Below are 20,224 nucleotides of genomic sequence, written 5' to 3'. Positions count from 1 at the left end.
AAAAAATTTAAAGGAGACCAGGGTTTAAGTTGGTGGCATGTTTTCCCAACATGCATGAAGCTCTGGGTTCGGCTCCTAGCAGTTCATTAACCAACTGTGCCAGCACAAGCCTACAGTCAGTCCTAGGACTTGTCAAAACCAGAAGTTCAAGGTAATCATCCCATTCATAGCGAGTTCAAAGGCAGCCTGTGAGACACTGAGTTTTAGATAAATTAATTAATTAAGGCTGAGTGTGGCAGCACACCTTTAAACCCAGCACTTGGGAGGCAGAGGCAAGGGGAGGCAGGAGGCTCTCTCTCGAGTTGATGGCAGCCTGGTCTACAAAACAAACTCCAGGGGCAGACAGCCACACAGTGAGAGATCCTATCTCAATTTTTTAAGGTAATTTTTTTTAAAAATTAAGCTTTCAAAGATTCTTATGACCTTATTTCTCCCCTAGAACAGCTCCGATCAAGCTGGAGGATAGACCTGTCTTAGACAAAGATGGAGAGGAAGGGGAGACATATCCCACACCCCACCTCCAGCTCCCAGCTTCTGGTTCTGCTTCCACAAACAAAACAGGGGGAAGCCACTGAAAAGGAAAGAACTCTGTCTAGGGAGCCACCCCACAGATGTCCCCACCTACAGATGTCCCCACCCCTGAAGATTTCTCCCTTCACTCCAGGTCGGTCCCAGGGCAGAGGTCTAGATTGACCTCTGAGAGTTAGGGGAACGAGAAGCCACAGACTAAATACCACTGGGGTCAAAGCCCTGCCTGAAGCATCCATATCTCCCAAGCTTCATCCCAGGAAAGGAGCTGGGGCACTGTGAACTAGCCTCTTTCTGCTTCTCATGGGCAGCCCTGTGGTTAGCGTTGCTGGCCCTACCTGCCCCCCCCACCATATACTCACCCTCACCCTCGGGCTGGCAGCAATCTGTGGCAGTCAGACTTCAGGGAGAAGGGCACTAGGGAAGCAGACTAGGAGTCCCAGGCTCAGTCAGCTCCTCCCCACCATCATTCCCCAGAGAAGCATAGAAACCAGTTGGTATGGAATCAGCAAAGAGCTCTCTCTTGGGGCCAGGGTTCTAGGCAGCAGGCCCAACAGGTTTCCTGAGCCAGCAGAGCTCACTAACATCCTGCCTGTTCCTACCTTCAGAACCCTCCATCTTCACTCTCCCTGCTCCACACCTAGCACACATTCTTTTGGTTATGAATGCGGCCTTTAATACCTGAGCCATCCCTCCAGCAACCAGGCACACACTCTAATCATCTGAAGGCCATCCTGCCCCACCAGGGCACATGGTCTTCTGTGCAGGTTGTGCCTGGAGAATGCCACTACCCAGTCATCCCGGCACAGCCTCCCCTCCTGAGCAGGAGGGAACAGCATATGTTGATTTGTCTTTCTCAAGGCCAAATTCTGAGAAGAAAGAGACAAGTCCGAGCACCTCTGTCCCTTCAACCTACGGGAATGAACCTCATGGCCTGCAAGAACCACAGGACAATTGTCACGTAATGTGAAACACCAACGCACTGTAATGTTTCTCCCCCGTGCTTTTAAGGTGTTGTTGTTCTTTATTTATTTAATTAATTTGTTATTTATTTTTGAGATAGTGTCTCTCTGTGGAGCCCAGGTTGACCTCAAACTCACAGCGACCCTCTTGCCAGGACCTCCTGAGTACTGGGAGCACAGGCATGTGGCACCATTCCCAGCTTAAAAATCACACCCTGGGACCATCTCTGTAAAACGCAGGGTTCACTACTAGCTGGAGCTTCTTCCTCAGGCTGAGACAAACTGTGTTCTGAACACTAGTCACAGAGGTGGCAAGTGACTCTATGAAGTCCTCAAAGGTTAGGGCCAGCCTTCAAGATGCCACCTGCATGCAAGGGACCCTCTGCAGCCAGCCCTCCTGAGTTTGGAAGCTCCTGGCACCTCCTAAGATGTGCTTCGATTCCCAGAAAACATGTCCAGGAGGCGTGGTTATCCTCTCATTAGCAGGACACATAAGGAGACGCAGAGCAGCCTTCTAAGCTTAGGCAGAGACCCGAGCATCTAGCTTCCAAAACCAGAGTATTGCTAACAAAGGATGTGCTAAAGCTAGCCAGAGAGCACCTGAAATGATCCACCCTTTCTACAACCGTAATATCTATCTCCATACCTCAGGAGGGACTGGCAGACACAGAAGTGCTAAAGGCCATTTAATAACACCCCTGGGTCACTATGGCACCCGATTCCTGACCCCTTCCACACCTCAGTTAAATGTGTTTTCACACTCATATTTGATCGCTTCCTGTGTTCAAAGGCTGCTGTGGGGGAAAGGAGCAAAAATGAAGGCTCTAAGTAGAGGTACTAAGAAGGCTTAGCATGTGTGCCCTACGTTAACTCAAACCCAGGATACAGCCCAACACCAAGGGCTCAGCCTGTCCTGTGGCCCAGATAAGGCTCAGTTCCGACTCCTCTCAGCCTCACATATGTAGGGTCAAGGATAAGAGCCACATGTCAGAGGCATTCCATGTCAGGAAGGCTACTAGGATCATTTTGCTAGCTACTGAACAAGGCCATAAACCTCTCCTCAGAGCACACATGCCACGGAGTCACTAGAGGGCGCTGCTGCTCTTACTCAAAACCTTTCAGGCTTTCTGACTGTAGCCCCGGGGCACAGGGTCCCTGTGGGCTGGCTAGCTCTCCTAGTCCTAGGCAGAGAACCTCCTCTAGTTGTAACTAGTCTGGTTCTAAACTACAAGTGCTGCCCTGAGCTGCCTTATCTCTCAGCCCTCCCTAGAACTCTAAGCAAGCATTCCAACCAACAACTCCTGCTTCAGGGACCCAAGGTGAGACAGAGCGTTGTTGGTGCTCACAGTCCCTGAGGGTGAGCATCTTGCCCTACCTAGATGCTGGGCCTGCAGTCAAGCTGCCGCTGCAGATTGGCCCGGGGCAGGCAACCAGGGTGCTTAGGTACCCAAGCCTGTGACAGAATCTAAAACCAAATGAGGGTAGGACAGAAACCCCCCTACCTTCTGCCCATCACTAACCCAAATTAAGGCATCAAAGAAGCACAGGAAAATGATAGAAAGAAATTAGACATAAAACTGCCCTGCCCTCCCTCGACTGGGAAACAGGCGGAGCATCTTCACAGTTGGGCCCAGCCTTCTCTGTACCCACTGAATGGGAGAGGCCGACTTACTGAGGGGTGAAACAATTTTGGCCTCAAGATGCTAGCTGGGACAGTCACCAATGCTGGGCAAGACAGATTTCTGAGGCTGCCTATGGAGACCCTCCTTAGGGCCCTGCCAAACAATACAGCAGCTGCAGAGGGGGTCAGAGGCTGAGCAGGACCAAGAGGTGCAGGGCACGGTGCCAGTAGCTGTGCCCACCATTCCCAGCAGAGCACCCCGAGGTCAAGAAACACTAGGCCTTGGTGGTGGGGGGATTATTTCAAGGGAGTTGCCATGGTCTCTTTCGAGGAGAATGGGTACAGCAGCAATATTTAACTCCTGTCCCTCAAGGGGACAAGATCCCAGAGCCAGGTGGGTAGCAAAGGAAGTCATCTATCTAATGTCAGGGGAAAGTGCCTGAAGGTACAGTCCCCAGTCTCAAAGCTTCCTTACCTTGAGAAAGTAAGAGACAAGGACAGGAAAGCAACAAGCCACAGGAATGCCTCTCCCTCCTGTGTTTCACCAACACAAGCATCAGGGCCTGGGCCCACCTTGATCCACAGGACCCTCATGGCACTGTGCCCTTGCTATACTCACCTGTGTCAGGAGGCACAGCACAAACCTTGGCTCAGGAAGACAAGATAACCCACTTAACCATGCAAAGCCAGAGCCCAGGCAGCCTGCCCCCAGCTCCTCCCAGCCCCCAGTCCCCAGCACCTAGCCCCAGCCCCCAGCTCCTTCACTCAGAGCACAAAGGAACCGTGCTAAGCATGTACCTGGGCTTCTGAGTTGGTTCCTTGGATTCTCTCAGGCCAAACCAGCTACTCTTGGCCTTTTCCTCACCGGTGGATGGATGGTGGGGGGAGGCTCCCAGGGAAGGACTCCCTTTCTCCCCGACTGAGCCACGGCGCCCCAGCTCATTCCGACTCAGCCCTTGGTGGTGGTGGTGAAAGAGCCCCATTCGGGGCTTCCGCTCCTTTTCTGCTGCTATAGCCTCAGAGGATGCCACCATGGGTGTGGCCACCTGGACTGGTTTTCTCTCTAGTGGTCGGGCCCCCTCCTCCTCTCCAGAGCAACTGGCCCCTGGAGCCACTTTGGCCTGCTTGCTCAGCTCCTCCTGTCCAGGCACTGCCTCTGCACTGCTGGTGCCGTGGCTGCCTCTGCCCCCAGAGTCATCCGAGGACCGAGACCCCTCCTCAGAGGACCGAGGTGGGACACTGTGTGAGGAGCTTGAGGGCAGAAAGGGGCCTGAGATGGAGCTGCGGTGCCGCAATGGGGGCTGAGGTTCTTCATTGTACACATGGCTCCCATTGACGCAGAGGGAAGAGCGGGAGGCACCATCGAGGTGGCCTTGGAGCTCAAGAAGGGCCCGGGGAGGAGCTGCTCGAAGTTGGCTGGTCTCATCACTGTATGTCCTCTTGTGGGTGAGCAGCTTGGGGGACTGTATAGAGTCCCTACCTGGAAAGGAAATGTGACTGTCAGCACTTGGAAGAAGAGCCCTGTTTCCCTACCTTCCTAACCACCCGGGGAAGCCCCGTCCCTTTACTCACCCCCTTCAGTGGACAACCAGGTGCTGTGGCTTGGTGAGCGCGTGAGGTGCTCGGCCCCAGGGCCCTGGTACACCAGGCTGCCACTAGTGGAGGACAGGGTGCTGTCGGAGCCCAGAGAGGTACTGGACTGTGTGAGCGAGGACTTGCGGAGCTTGTTGCGGAGGAAGAAACCTTTGGCTTTGCCCATCTTGCCCAGGCTGCCTAAGTCATGGTCTTCCAGGGCGCTGCTTGGAAGAATTGCTGAGGCGGATTCAAGATCATACTTCTTCTTGCCCTTCACTTTGTCCTTGAGCTTGCTGAAGGGAGACCGGGGCTTGTCTTTCATGGAGAGATCAAACATGCTGGCGCTCAGATTGTTTCGTGTAAACTGGATGGTCACCTGGATCTCCCCGCGCTCCTTCTCCTTCTTGCCTGGCTTGGAATGTAGCTTGTACCACCTGAGGGAAGAAGCGTGGCTCTGGTCACTGACGTCTTAGAGCGTCTTCACTTCCCAGGACAGCCACAGACACCCCACCACCACCACCACCACCAGCGCCTGCCCTGGCACACAAGCGGGGGTTCTGGAGCTACCAGTATACCTGAGAAACCCTTAAGCTTATCTATGATGGGGAAAACTATATCCAGAGTTAGGAAAGCTCCTCAGGTTCCCCTGAGTAGGCAGCACTGAGCAGGACACAGTCCCTCCCAACTAGTGCTTTTCCTAGAGCTGAGGCCCCACAATAACTCATCAGCCCCTCTCCCTGTTGAGAACTGCCGTTTCTAGGCCCCGGGCACGGACAGCCCTATCCATGACTCACGTTATCTCCTCCGTCTAGTCCCAGCAGGTCTACTCTGAGCCGCACACAGAGGCCCAGGGCACTAATGTACGTGTGCACTGACTCACCCCAAGTCCTGCCAGGAATACCTCTGTGGAGTGGAGGGGCAGACAGGCGTGATTGAGGCCTGAAGCGGGGGGGGGGGGGAGAAGCGCCTTCGTCCACTCTCCTCCCCGGCCTCCACCCTGCCAGGTACTCCCAAGGGGTCGTCACCCTGTTCTACAGACAGCAGACAGGCAAGGATGAGGAGGACATCCTTGTCCCACCACTCCCAAGCCTACTTTTCTTAGCTAAACACTCCCCAGGCAATCACAGAGACAACCCCTATTCTGGTTTAATGGCTCCAGGTATGAAGACTCCAGACTGGCCTTGAAATCACCACCTAATTTCAGTTTATTGTGAAGTCCACCCACCACTCTGGTGCTGGGACTGTGGGTGTGCACTGCCAGGTCACTTACCTCTCAGGAAGCTGAACGTACATGCTGTTGCCATGCAAGGAACAGGCACTCTCGATGGCTTTTACCTAACCAGGTGCAAACTGGTGTCCACTGAAAAAAGCCTCCCAGAAGTTTACAGCACCTCTATTTGCAACAGCCCAGACTTGGAAGTTGCCAATGTGCCTTCAATGGGTGGATAACAGACAGACACACAGGCGCAGACAGTGGGACTGCACAGTGACAAGAATGAACTATTGAGACGTGAAGAGACACAGGAAGATTTGAAAACACGAAAGAGAAAGAATTCAAAACGATTTCATGGCCTCCACCGTATGACATTCTTGAAAAGACAAAACTATAAAGACAAGAGAAAGATGAGGACAGAGCATGGCAGACAATGCATGCCTGTATCTCACCACTGGGGATGCTGAGGCAGGAGGATCACTGAAAGCTTGAGGTCAGCCTGGACTATGCGATTATCCCTCCCCCCTTTAAAAACCACTTAAAAAACCAAAATGAAACAAAGAAAGAGACCAGGGGAGGAAAAGAAGTGACCAGGCAAAGCGTTTTTGTGACTGAGTGGGGCATTTTTATGTCGTGGGACTATCCAGATGATGTCATTGTGGAAAATAGGTGCCATTAGAGAAAGAGCCCTTGTGTGTAATCACCATGGAGACCGCAGGATGGCCACAAATTCTGGGCTACATAGAGATCTACAGGCGAGCTGAGGACAACATAGTGAAGCTCTGTCTCAAAAACTAAGCAGTGAAGACCTCTGATGCTTTGGTAATTAGCCTCTCATCCTTAACAAATGCACCACACTGTTGCCAGATGTTAGCAACACAAGACACTGGTGCTTGGGGGAGGGGTACGAGGTGGGGGACAAAATTAAAACTTTAACTGACTTTCTCTAAATCTAAAAATAAAACTGCTCGTTTAAAAAGCAAAGCATTGGGGATGGGGAGATAGCTCAGCTGTTAAGAGCATACACTGCTTTTGCAGATCATCCATCCACTGTAAGTGGTTCACAACCCCCTGTAACTCCAGCTGTGAGGCCCTCTTCTGGCCCCTACCAGCACTGCACTCACATGCACACACAAAAATGTGGGCTTAGTGGTTCCATGGCCGTTGCTGTGAGGCCATCTTACTCAGTAGAAATAGCTTCAAGGGGAAAGACTTGCTTTAGCTCATGGCGTCAGAGGTTTCTTTGCTTCATGGTCCATGCCTCCCTCGATTCTGCCTCCCTGGTGAGGTTGCCCACCAGGGACAGATGCCTGGCCAGAAGCATCACCTCTGGGAGCCAGCCTGACATCAGGACAACATTCCCTGGCTTTGGGAATCTTCTGCACAGGGTCCTCACAGAAATGCTCGAGTGTTTCCCTGTCTCCCAGGTCCTTCTGGGTCTAATAGAGTCATGAGCACCCTGGTGCAACTCCGTTTAGCAGCAGATCTGGTCAGGTTCATTGGTGGACACTAGCACTGCAGAGGAGAGGTTCTCAGAAGCAGGACATTAGTGTCCTCTCAGAGTCACCTGCTGGGGCTGAAGACATGGCTCAGTTGGCATGAGGACCTGAGGTTGGTCCCCAGCAATGGAGAAGAGGGGGATCCCTGGGGTTTGCTGTTCACATTTGTATGACCTCTGACCCCCACATACACACTAAGTTTACACACTCAAGCTCACACATGCACATATGTGCCTAGAGCGCACTCTGTAGACCAGACTGGGCTAGAACTTGTGTGTTGAGTGCTAGCATCACAGGTGTGCTTGCTGTGGCTCACTGAGATTTAATTCTTTGTGCAAAAAGAATCACCTTCATCTCATTAGTATGCAAAACCGTTTTCATTTTAATACATAAAAATTATATGTACACAAATGGTTTAAAAACAAATTTCTTTTTAAAATTAACATTATACACATTTTATTTTATATGTATGGTTGTTTCCTCTGCATGCATGTCTGTGTTCCACAGGCATGAGGAGCCTCCAAGACCAGAAGAGGGCGCTGGATCTCCTGGAACTGGAATTAGGTCACAGTTGTGAGTGACCAGGTGGGTTCTGGGAACCAAACCTGTGTCCTCTGGAAGAGGAGTCCCTGCTCTTAAGCCCTGAGCCATCACTCCAGCCCCTCTCGGCGTTTTCCTCCTTTAAGACTTATTCTATGGGACTGAGTGGCAAGTGTTCACTTTGGTAGCACATAGGCTAAAAATGGCGCTGTACAGAGATTCCTGTGACTCCTGCACAAGAATAATAGGCCATTTGTGAAGCATCCTATTAGGAAGGAAGGAAGACATGTTTAGTCACTCCATAATATCACATTGTCATACTATACAACAATTTTAAATCATTTTTGGTTATTGGCCTTTCAGATGATTTCAGGTTTGTAAAAATTAAATTACATTTTAGTTTATTGTTTGGAGGGAGGCAGAGATTGTGTTTATGTGCCCCAGTGCAAATGTCAGGTCAGAGAACAACTTACGGACTCAGTTCTGTCCTACCATGTGGGGCCTGGGGACACCTCGGCTGTCAGGCTTGGCAGTAACTGCCTTTCCCTGCTGGGCCACCTCCCTGGCCCTCTGATGGGTTTGTAAGTTTAAGTGCCCAAGAAGTTGGGAAGATGGCTCCCTGGGAAAGAGTGCTTACTGGACAAGCATGAGGTCATGGTTTCCAGAATTCATGTCAAAGACAGGCGTGGACTCTGTGCCAGCATTGGACACAGGGACAGGTTCCTGAGGCTTGTTGTCCATTAGTCTTGGTCTAGATTCAATTCCCAATACCCACATGGCAGCTCACAACCAACTCTTTACTCCAGTCCCAAGGGATCCAAAGCTTTCCTCTGACGTTGAGGGCACCAGGCACACACGCTACACAGACACAATCCAGGCAGAATACCTGTATACATAAAATGATAAATGTGTGAGAAAAGTTTTAAAAGTTAAATAATGGTTATTTTTAAAAGAAAATTACTTTAAAATATTAACTAATGTGGGAATGGTGGTACATGCTTGTACCAGTGCTCAAAGGCTGCGACAGGAGATCCATGTTCAAGGCCAGCCTGAACAACATAAGTCTTCTTTCAAAACTTAAGTTGTATTGCTTAAAAAAACAGTTTAATAGTGTGCACCATAATCTCAGCACTCAGGAGGCAGAAGCAGGGGGATTACTGCAAATTCAAGGCCAGCCTGGGCTATGTTGTGAATTCCCAGGCAATAGAGGCTACAGAATAAAAATAAGGGAAAGAAAAGGAGAGGGACAGAGAAAGACAGACAAGGAGAGGAAGGGAAAAAAGACAGGAGGAAAGGAGAGAGAGAGGGAGGGTGGGGGGGATAACATAGCAAGAAACTATAGAAGAAAAAACACAAAGAAAGTTATCTTGAACTGATAGCCACCAGCACCACACAGAAGGCCCCAAAGTATGTACCCCAATGAACAATGTCAGCACCACACCCACCAACGATGCTATGAGACTTCCAAATAACAAACATATAAAGAAAACCCCAGAGGCCTCCATCATCAAAGCCACACATAGGGCAATGAATATCTCCAAGTATCTGAGGGAAATGCTTCTCACTAGTCTAGAGTTCAAGACCAGCATTCAAGCAAGAGTGAAGGCCATTAGCATTGCTTCCAACAGGCTCAGAGCCCATGATCCACGCACACGCAGTGGACATGCACGCATACCTCAGGAGCATAAGGCAACCCTTCCTCACTGGGAACCCCCTTCCCCACAACACTGGCAGCTTGGAGGTAGGTGCTAGCAGGCAGAGGAATGTGAGGATGGGAGTGGGCCTTTTTATTAAAATCTGCTATGAAGCTAGGCTTAGTACATGCACAAGCACAAGTGTAATCCTAACTCTTGGGAGGCTGAGACCAGCTTGAGACTAGCCCTGGTTACATCATGAGCGGGTGAGTGTGGCCATGTTTCTCATCCAAATATACAGAATAAATTCACCATAAGGCTGGTGGTAGTGGGCTTGTTTTACTGTGGGCAAAGGGAGCTCTTAATGCCCTTTGAGGCAGGGTCTTGTTATATAGCCTAGGCTGGTCTCTAAACTAGGATCCGCCAGCCTCAGCCTTCTGAGTACTGAGATTTAAGGTATGTGGGTATGTGTCACAATAGCTGGCTTCTCAGCCTCTAGGTCTTTAAGAATCAAGGTCCTAGTCACTGTCCTCAAATCCAAACAAAGCCTCACCAAGACCTAAGAAATAGAAGAAACAGACAGATACACAGTGAGAGAGAGAGAGAGAGAGAGAGAGAGAGAGAGAGAGAGAGAGAGAGAGAGAGAGAGAGAGAGAGAGAGAGAGATGGGGTGGGGGAATGGAGAAACAGCTGGGAGAAGGGTTACCAACTGGAACTCCAATCCACCCCAGCCCTTGCTAAGATGTTAGGTAGGAGGGCCACACACATCCTCTGTGTTTGGCCTGAAGGTCACATGCAGCAGAAGAGATGACGGGTGAGAGGCTGCAGGGAATTATCTATCTCCTCTGTGGCTATTTTTGTACTGCTTGAATCTTTTATAAGGAGCATCTATCACCACTGTAATACAAAGGAGAAATACCAGACCCGAGTTCCTGTCTTCCTCTTCAGCTTCTAGGCCCACCAAAGTGGGTACTCTAGGGACTTCCCCAGGTAAAGGCAAGGGGTGTCAGCAGGCCAGGCTAAGGATTGACCCTTTCTCCTGTGAGGTCAGTACCTCATCTGACACTTCTCCCAGGAAACTTGACTCTCTCTCTGGGAGGCCAGAAAGGAAGAAGGGTTTTGCTCAGTGTGATGGCTAATATTAACTGTTTATCTGAATGAGAGAAAGTTACAGTGAGCAAACACATCTTTGAGGGATTATATTAGGTTCACTGATGTGGGAAGACACACCTTAACTGCAGGCGCTGTCCACAAACCGCTGTGACCTTGGACTGAATAGAAAGGCAAGTAAGCATTACATTGTTGCTCTCTGCTTCCTGACTGCAGATACAATGTAACCAGCTGCCTCCTTTCTTGCCAGGATGACCTCACCGCCTTGATGATGTACCATAGAACCTCCAAACTGTGACCTAAAATGAACCTTAGGTTGCTTTCATGAAAGTATTTTATTACAGAAAAGGGAAAGTAAGCAGTTAAGACACTCAGCATTTCTCAGATTCTCTTGTCCAGAGAAGACTAGGGCTACAAATGCCTTGGGACACAGAACACCCTCGCTCCTGTCCTTCAACAGATTCAGTCAGCCCCTCTCTAGCCACCAGATCAGGCACCTTGAGCACTCTGAGGACTTGGCCAAAGCTCAGCCTTCCTCTAGAATGGTGACCCTGCTCTTGCTGAGATGACAAGAACCCTCTGAAATTCTAGCTTTCTCATTCCTAGACAAGTACTCAAACACACCCCACCCAGACCTGCCATGTACCAAGCTACTGTGTTCCTAGGTGAGAGGCAGCCACAGACACTGCCTAGCAGGCTGACACGGGACACCCGCCAAAGAACCAGAGGCAACCAGGCTGCGAGCAGCAACTTCCTGCAGCCTGAAGTTCCCCGAGTCTGTCCATGAGAAGGCAGACAAACAGCCATTCCTAACAAATGTCCACCACTCTCCTCTCTCCAGGAATAGACAAGGGAAGGGAAGGCCTGGCTGACCCAGGAAGCTCTCAAATACCCTCCCTCACACTCCCCTTCTCTGCTCCTCCAAGTCTACCTGGGTGGTGTTCAGAGCCCTGGAAACCTCAGGGCCCATGCTGATGCCTGGTCCGCTACTACATACAGGGTTGAGATCCAGCCAAAATCCATTAGGATTTGGCCAAAGCCTCAACAAAGCCTGGACTGTGTGGCATACAAAGCCAGAAAGCTCTACAGCCAAGGCCCACAGCAGGTGGACATCATCAGCCACGTCCCCACCCAGCTGAGCATCAGGGTGCAGGATCATTTTGACTGCTATCCCTTTAGAGAAACTAAGTCTACTTAAGACATACAAAACTATAAAGTCCAGACTGAAAATACAGATATGACAGACATGTTGGTGGGGGCACCTCAGATGGCTACTCTCAGTCCTGGGTGAGAACAGGGGATGGTCCCTGCCGTATCTCCATCAATTTGTCAAGTCAGAGACCGAATTTCTGTCCACATGGTTTCAGTCTCCAAGACATTCAGATGAAATCCAGAGAATCATTTGTTGCCCTGGGCCCAGCCAAGTCATGGCATACTTTTCTATCTCTAGTTTTTCTGTTTGTGTTTTAGATGAGCCCAGTGACACTGCCCAGACTAGCCTCAAATCCTCAGTCCTCCTGCCTCAGCATGTGGGGACGTAACTGCAAACAGGATGGTTTCTTTGTTTGGGATGCTATTGCTTGGATGTAGGCCCTCATGTGTCTAACAAGTGTTTTACCACTAAGGTAGATTAAATCTCAGCCTTTATTTATTTATAACCTTTTACTATTTTGTGTATTGTTGTTTAACCTGCATGTGTCCCACACGCATGCCACTGTCCTTAGAGGCCAGAGGAAAGCATTGGCTCTTGTAACTGGAATTATAGATGGTTGTGAGCCTTCGGGTGGGTACTAGGAAGTGAATCTGGCCCCTCTGGAAGAGCAGGCAAGATAGTACGCGTGGGCAAGGGGCCACCAGCCTCATAAAGCACTTCCTACAGACTAAGTGTGTTAAGATGGGTGTGTGGCCTCTTTTCCCCAAAATTCACGTCTGTGATCCATGGTCTAGACAGATGACTCAGTGGTTAGAGCACTGACTGCTCTCGCAAAGGTCCTAAGTTCAATTCCCAGCAACCACATAGTGTCTCACAACCATCCGTAATGAGATCAGATGTCCTCTTCTGGTCTGTCTGAAAACAGTTATAGTGTACTCACATAAAATAAATAAATCTTTAAAAAAAAACAAAACACAAAAAACAGTGACCCTGCTCAGCCTGTGACCCTTCTCAGCCTGTGACCCTGCTCAGCCTGTGACCCCGATACACATCTGGTCCTCAAAGCATGGTTTCCTCAGTTCCTGCAGCTCGTTATTATCCACACAGTGCTATGCAAACTGTACCTCAAAACAGGCAGGTTAGTACTTTTGCTCCTGCAAAAAGAGCCCCTGGCTTTGGGTTGGGTCTTGGGCTAGCTCAAGTAAAGCATTTGCCATGCAAGTATAAGGACATGAATTCAAACCCCCACAATCCACATAGAGCTGGGTATGCTAACACACATCTGAACCCCAGAGCTCCTACAGGGAGATGGGAGGCAAATGCAGGAGAATCTTCAGAAGCCCCTAGGCCATCTAGCCTGGCTTGTGCAGTGGTAAACAGCAAGGAGACCTTGACTCAATCAAGATGGAAGGTAAGAACTGACACCCAAGGGTGTCCTCTGACCTCCACACATGTGCCAAGGTACAAGTGTGCACATATCATGTATGTATTCTGATGCCTCCGACATTTCCCAAGAAGCTCCACATCTGCCCAGTTCCCAGAGGTGATCAGGTTACTGACGGGCTACTGATGCCTGGAGCCACACTGTGTGAGGGGAAGCAGACAAGCGGACCAGCCCATAACCAGAGTTCACTAATGAGGAGCTCACTACACACCGAGTTCTGCATGACTTTTATTGTTTTATTATTTTCCACTGTTTCCACTGTTAATGAGGAACTGAGTTTTGTAATTTTCCCATGGTCACACAATTACTAGGTGGAGTCAATCTGAACATGAAGCTGCCTGGCTCCAAGCTCCTGGCCTTCAGTTTTGAGGTTCAGTGTATCTTCAGAGGGTACCCTGTGAGGCAGAGGGTGGAGAAAGCCAGGCATATTTCATAGACTCCTGAATAGGACTGGGAGTAAACCGAGTGTATCCGGCCTGCAACTGCAGCTCCTCACAAGCCTTGACAGGTGTGGGTGCCCACTCACATTAGTTCTCCAAGTACTGGGTTCCCAGGTCACACTGGGCGGTGATGGTGGGAGTTCAGTACAAATGGCTGACTGGAGTCATCATCTGGTTAGTGAGCACAGGTGACCCACCCCATCCTGCCCCCGAGGTCCTGCTGAAGACTCTGAGAGCTGAGTCCCAAGTCAACATGTGACCACTGGACTTTGTCAAGGAGATGAGCCTGGGGGAGGAGCTCAGCTAGCCAGGTTCTCAAAAAACTTCCTGGTGGCCTAGGCAGGGCCTCTGTTCAACTTGTGTTGATCTGTTTTGAGACAAGGGATCATGTAAAGCAGGCTGGTCTCCAACTTGAAATGTAGTTGAGGGTGGCCTTGAACTTCTGATCATCTTGCCTCTACGTCCTGAATGCTGGGGCTGCATGTGTTGCCTACTCTTGTCTTTTCGAAGTGCTAACCAGGCACTCTCTACCAAGTGGCTACTGCCCCAGCTTCAGCAAGGTGTAAAGCAGCCATGGTTGGGGTCCAGGTCCTGGGCTCATGTGACTTCTGAGAAAGGGTCTGGGTGCTGACCTCTGGACAACCACTTGACCTTGAGAAGCCACAGATCTCGTCACTGCTCCCCAGTGCAGCCCTTACTGTACTAGGCACACAGCACACTGCAATGTCTGGATTCCTTCACAGCCCCGTGGGACCAGGGTAAGGATGAAGTGTGTGATCTTAACCACGGAGCCATCTCTCTAGCACCTCAGACTAGAGCATCTAAAAATGTTTAGTTTGTTCGTTTGTGACAGTAACAGCACAACACAGTGGCAATGCACCGAAGTTTGTGACACACACACAAAGGGTTGCTCACATTGATTGACAGCTGTTAAAGTACACCCACCACTGCTCTGATCTATTAACAAAGAGCACAGACCCGGGTCACTGGGTTCAACACGGGTCTGAAGCCTATGTGTCTGTCCTATGCTGGCCACTGTTGGTGTGCAGGACTGTAGCCTGTCTACTTAGAGACCAATTCTGAGAAAAGGCCTGCAGGCTTCAGGGGCCAAATGGGTGCTTGGCACAGTGAAGGCTGTGAAAGCCCAGGACAGGAGCTCAGCAAAGATTCCAGCAGAAGGCAGGCACCTCTGTCAATCCCCACCCAGAGGCACACAGAGTCTGCCAATCAACTAGGAACCAAACAACAGCCCTCAGGTTCCCCAGCATCACACCACAGCCATGGTGACCAGTCTGGTCTTTGAATACCTTGAATGCCAATGAAGGTGGGGAAGGAGACAGGAGAACCAGGGGATAGGTACCTAGGGAACAGAAGCTATTGATCATGTGACCAATATCACACAATTCTGCTTCCTGGTCCTGGTCAGCAAGCAGTAAGGCACTAGCTTTACTGGACATAGCGGTACACTTCTCAGCACTTAGGCAGAGGCAGGTGGATCTCTGTGAGTTTGAGGCCAGCCTGGTCTACATAGTTCTAAGACAGCTAGAGCTATATATTACAAAAGGAGTAGATTTCAGATCTCCATCCTGTCTCTTACGCCCAGGCTGCACAGAATACTGTCCAGCTGCTTTTGACCTTAGGATGGACTAGAATATCCAAGCAGTAGGTTGGCTGAGTGGGGGACTCCGTCTGTACAGCTTTGGAGAGGTCAGTACCCATGCTGGTTGGGGGGATGCAGCGATTGTGGGCTCACCCACACTCCTCCAGCCCCTCACTGTGTTTCTACCGTGCTCCCGTAGTAAGCCTAATGCCCATTGGCTCACCAAGCTGCACATCTGCTGGGCTGAGTGGGTGGGACTGAGGTGTTCACTGGTGAGCACAAGGCTCAGGAGTTGGGTCCATTCATAAATCAAGAGGCTAACCCCCAACTTCTTCAAGGGTCTAAGGTAACCTCACCATAGGCCCCTAGAGGGACAAAAGAGAGAATGAGTGAGTCAGGATCACCTAAATATTCCAGAATATTCTAGAGCTATTTTCAGATTCAGGTGCTATGTTAAAACACAGGCATGGTGCTGCCCTCACACTTCAACAACTCTGTGACAATGCCCTCAAGCCAAAACTCTCATGGCTAATAGCTGTCTGTCTGTCTGCCTCCTCTCCCAGCTTCTCCAGTTTTCTCTATTCCACACATGTGGGAGAAGAACTGGGACGCCTATCTATGGCCCTGGAAGTAGATTTCCCCGAGTTACCATCTATTACACCCTCCATCCCCAGACACTAGACATCTTGGCATGAGTCCTCCCTTGTGGGTGTGGGCTTCCTGCATGAACTCGGGGAAGCCCACACTCAGCAGTGGGTTCTCCTCCATTGGCCCTGTCCTGACTGTTCTTAGGAAAGATGTGAATAGACATCTGTTCACTGCAGGCACACGGCACACATGCCAGCCAGCACCATCCCTCCAGAGGCACACGGGTCCTGCCAGCAACACCACCACACCCAGCCAAAGGTTCCTGATCCAGGCCTCCACTCAAATATTCCAGGGACAAGAACAGACTGTCCTGTGGAACTCACACCCAGGTGGGGACATTAGAAAACATAAGTAAAGCAAGATGGCGGTCATCACAGCAAAGCATAGACGACATGCACACTGAAAGGGAACCGGGGACTTCAGAGGGACCATAGGACTGGCACCTTACAATGGGCGTGAAAGAAAGGGGATGGCAGAAGACATTCCAGATGCAATAAATAAATAGATAAATAAAGGTGCAGGCTCTGGGCTGGGCTGCAAGAGCAGACTGGGGCCTGGGGCAGAGGAGACTCAAACATACAAAGGGACCAGGATTTTTTCTTCTCTTAAAGATTTATTGTATTATTTATATGCAGGTGCATGTGTCTGTGTATGAGTTTGCACACATGAATGTAAGTGTCCTAGGAAGCCAGGACAGAGTATCAGATCCTCTGGTACTGGAATTATAGATGGCTATGAGCCACCAGACACAGGTGCTCGAGAATAAACTTGGGTCCTCTGGAGGAGTAAATGCACTCTGATCACTGAGCCATTGATTGCCCCATGATTTGGTTTTTGGAACAGAGTCTTGCTCTGCACCACAGGCTGGCCTGGAAGTCTAGGCAACCCTCCTCCCTCAGCCTCTTAATGTGCTGAATTACAGTCGTGAGCCACCATGCCTGCCTGGAGACCGTGGCTTTACTGTGAGCCCTGAAATGCATTCTCTGGTATGGCTCAGGGGCAGAACTGAAGGACGTTGATGTAAAGAGAGAAAGGAGCTAAGGAAGGATGGCACAGCAAGAGACAGGGCGGTGGGCATGGAGCCAGCACCGGCAAGGCTGCTTCCCAAACTCCTTTACCTTCACAGCGATTCTCATCAAAAATTAATAAACAGATACCTTTTTAAGTAGCAGTTGTTAAGTCTAAAACAGAAATTTAAAAACATAATCCTGGGCCAGAAAGATGGCTCAGAAGGCCAAAGTACTTGCCACCAAGTCTGATGATCTGATCCAAGGGACACAGTGGAACGAAAGAATCTAATCCAGAAAGCTGTCCTCTGACCTTGACATGTGACATAGTTATACACCTATATGTATACACATAAATAAATAAAAAAAAAAAGAAAGGAGAGAAAATCCATGCTGGGTCACACTTTGAATCCCAGTGCTTGGGGGAGGGGGGGGCAGAAGGTACCCTCTGTTAATTTAAGGTCTACAGAGCAAAGTCCAGAAGGGCAGTCAAGGCTATACAGACAAACCCCATCTTGAAAAACAAAACAAACAAACAAAAAGCCCTGGGTCCAGTGAGATGATAAAGGTAAAACTACTTGTAACACTGGTCTGGTGACCTGGGTTCAATCCCTGGAGCCCCCAGAACAGAGCTGACTGCAGGAAGCTGTTCTCAGACCTCTACACACACTGGAGCACACATGTACCTGTTCACAGGGGACATCGTCACACAATGATAAATAAGAAACATAGAAACAGCCCTGGGAAGCTCAGCACCACACACATGCCTGTTATCCCAGTTTATGAAACAGAGGCAGGAGGACTGAGATTTCAGTTATTCTTGGCAACGTGGTAAATTCAAAGTCAGCATGAGACCTTGTCTCACACAGGAAATCCTGACCCAGGAGCAATGGGGGAGGCGGGGGGGCAGGGGCTTCTTTGGAGGATATTTTGGTGCAGCCATGTGATGGGGTCGCCTGTCTCGATTCTCTCAGTGATTTACAGGAGGAACCAAAACTCGCTCGCTTTTCTATCCCACAGCCCAAGGCGCGGCACGTGTGGGTTTAGATTCTGTCATCACCCAGAGGCCGAGCCACCGACAGTCACAACTCAATGGCACAAATAACACGGGGTAAGGCCAAGCTGGAAAGAAGCAGGTCACAGGTAGGGCCTCAGTTCCCTCCCAGACAACCACGCAAAGCAGCCATTTCTACCTCAGGCTCCAGACAGCAGAGTATCCTGTCTTACCTCGGGGCCAAATAACCCAACCAACCTTGGGCTGAAATCTCTCAAAGTTTAGGCCAAAATCAATTCCTCCATATTTTCTCAGGTATCTTGTCAGTGTGACTAACTCAAGAGTGAAAACAGGACCCAAGGGATACAACACCCCTCTGAGCGTGGCATTCCCTCAATTCCAGAGGCTGAGGCAGGAGGATCACCTGGGCTCAAGATGTCCAGAAAAGCCTGGGTAACTCTGGGAAACCCTGTCTCAAATCAAAACAAGCAAGTAAAACAAATCAACCCCCCCCTGCCAGCCATGAGACAAAGACATGGTACTAGCAGTACTCAGAGTTACTTACTAGGAGAAACAAACTGGGGCAGGGGGACTTTAGGGCATCGAGGAAGACCCGCGGTGGCTGAAAGACAGAGGTCAGATTCTTGTCCTTCCTTTACCTACTGAATGCATTTGTTTTTATTTTGAGTCAGGGTCTCATATAGCCTAATTGGCTTTGAACTTTGTAACTGAGAATGACTTCGACCCCTAGCTCGTCCTGCCTCTGTCTCTCAAGCACTGGGAATACAGGCATGTGCCACCAAACCAGAGTGTGTGATGCTGGGGATGGACCAGGACCTGGGGCGTGCTTGGCAAGCCCTCTACTAACCAAGCTGCATCTCGGCCCCTCGAGTGCACTTCTGGGTTTGATTTGGTTTTGTTTTTATACAGTAGGAAAACCGAGCCCAGGACTTCATATGTGGTAGACAAGGGCTCCATCATGGAGCATATTTCATACCTCCAGTGCTCTGTGGGTAATTTTTAAAGACTGTTTGCCTCTGTAAAATGGAGTGGTCAAGTAGAGTTTAAAGTGGGAAAGCACCTGCTGAACCTACAGTTGGGAGTCTGGGGACACCAGGAGACACACACACACACACACACACACACACACCTGTCTTTTTCCTCCATCTCTATCTCCTCTCCTCTCAAAATCCCCACGGAAACAGTTTATCTCACATACTGGTGGACAGGAAGGGCTCTCAGACCTACAGCACCTATGTCTGCTGACACCCACAACCTAAAACCTACTATTTGACTTGGTCTCTATATTTAAACTACAAGCCAGACACAATCCCAGGACATGATAGAGCCTTTTATCAGGCCCAAAGGCTTATCTTATCGCCTCTGCTGGCAGCACGCCAGGCCTGGCAGCCACAAGCCCTGGAGAGGGCCCAGGCTGGCATTCACTAGTTACCTCTGTGACTGTCACCTCACACCCCAGCCAGACTCAGCCCCCACCCCCACTTCCTTCACATAAATACCTCCTCTAATACTTGTCCCACTGCCTTAAGCTCCAAAGGTCTGCCTGTCAGCTGACTTCAGAAGGAGCTGGGAGCCCCACGCTATAAAAATGCCAGGAGGCGAGTCTAACCACCAAGCAGCAAGAGAAGATATTCAGAGTACAGGAGCACCGGCAGGAGAAAGTGCACTGGGCTCAGGGTTGGGAACCTCTCCACCACTAACAAACCCTGAGACCTCGGACAGGTCAGCCTATTTCCTGAGACCCCGGTTTTTCATGTCTGCTGCCCTCAGGGGAGTGAGAAATGAGATCTTCTGGAAAAGCATGCTGAGAAGTAGGCCAGCCACATATAAAAACTTTGGGTTTATTGTCTATGGAAGGCCTTTTACAGGCTGTCACTTGCCTCAAGGAATGAGGTGGCAGAACCAAGCAGCAATGACTCTATCCATGGGGAAGGAAGGAGCTGACAAGACGACCTTTCACCTTTCACGGGAACATCAGGGACATGGGAAGAAGGGAGGCCCCGTAGTTAACCCACCTGGCCTCCACTCTCAACCTTCTTCCCCCAGGAACCTTAGGTCAGTCAGAACAAGCTAGAGCCAAGCGGTTACTATCCTTCCCCGGAGTTTCTGTTTGAACCGAGGATAGATAGAGACCGTTGCTAATTTCCCTGTGTGAGAAAGCACAGGTGGGTCATAGGTACAGAGCTGCGTTTAAGAATGTTGCACTTGGACAAACAAACAGGGAGGGAGAAGAAA

The 20,224-nt window shown here is 50.0% G+C and overlaps 1 protein-coding gene across 2 annotated transcripts in view; it reads right to left on the bottom strand.

Moving 5' to 3' along the window:
* The window catches only part of RAB11FIP5 (RAB11 family interacting protein 5), a 35,085-nt gene that overhangs the window by 8,135 nt on the left and 6,726 nt on the right, over positions 1-20,224 (bottom strand). For both annotated transcript variants that reach the window (XM_080932267.1, XM_080932268.1), the window contains exons 2-3: positions 4,684-5,120; positions 3,910-4,591 (exon numbers count right to left, since the gene is read on the bottom strand). In XM_080932267.1, the coding sequence (XP_080788393.1) occupies positions 3,910-4,591; positions 4,684-5,120 (1,119 nt within the window). The remainder of the gene's footprint in view (positions 1-3,909; positions 4,592-4,683; positions 5,121-20,224) is intronic.

Source organism: Micromys minutus, assembly GCF_963924665.1.
Source record: "Micromys minutus genome assembly, chromosome: 18".
NCBI classification, from domain to species: Eukaryota; Metazoa; Chordata; class Mammalia; order Rodentia; family Muridae; genus Micromys; species Micromys minutus.
Note: the sequence above shows the minus strand (reverse complement) of the source record. Positions and strands in the feature narration are given on the sequence as shown.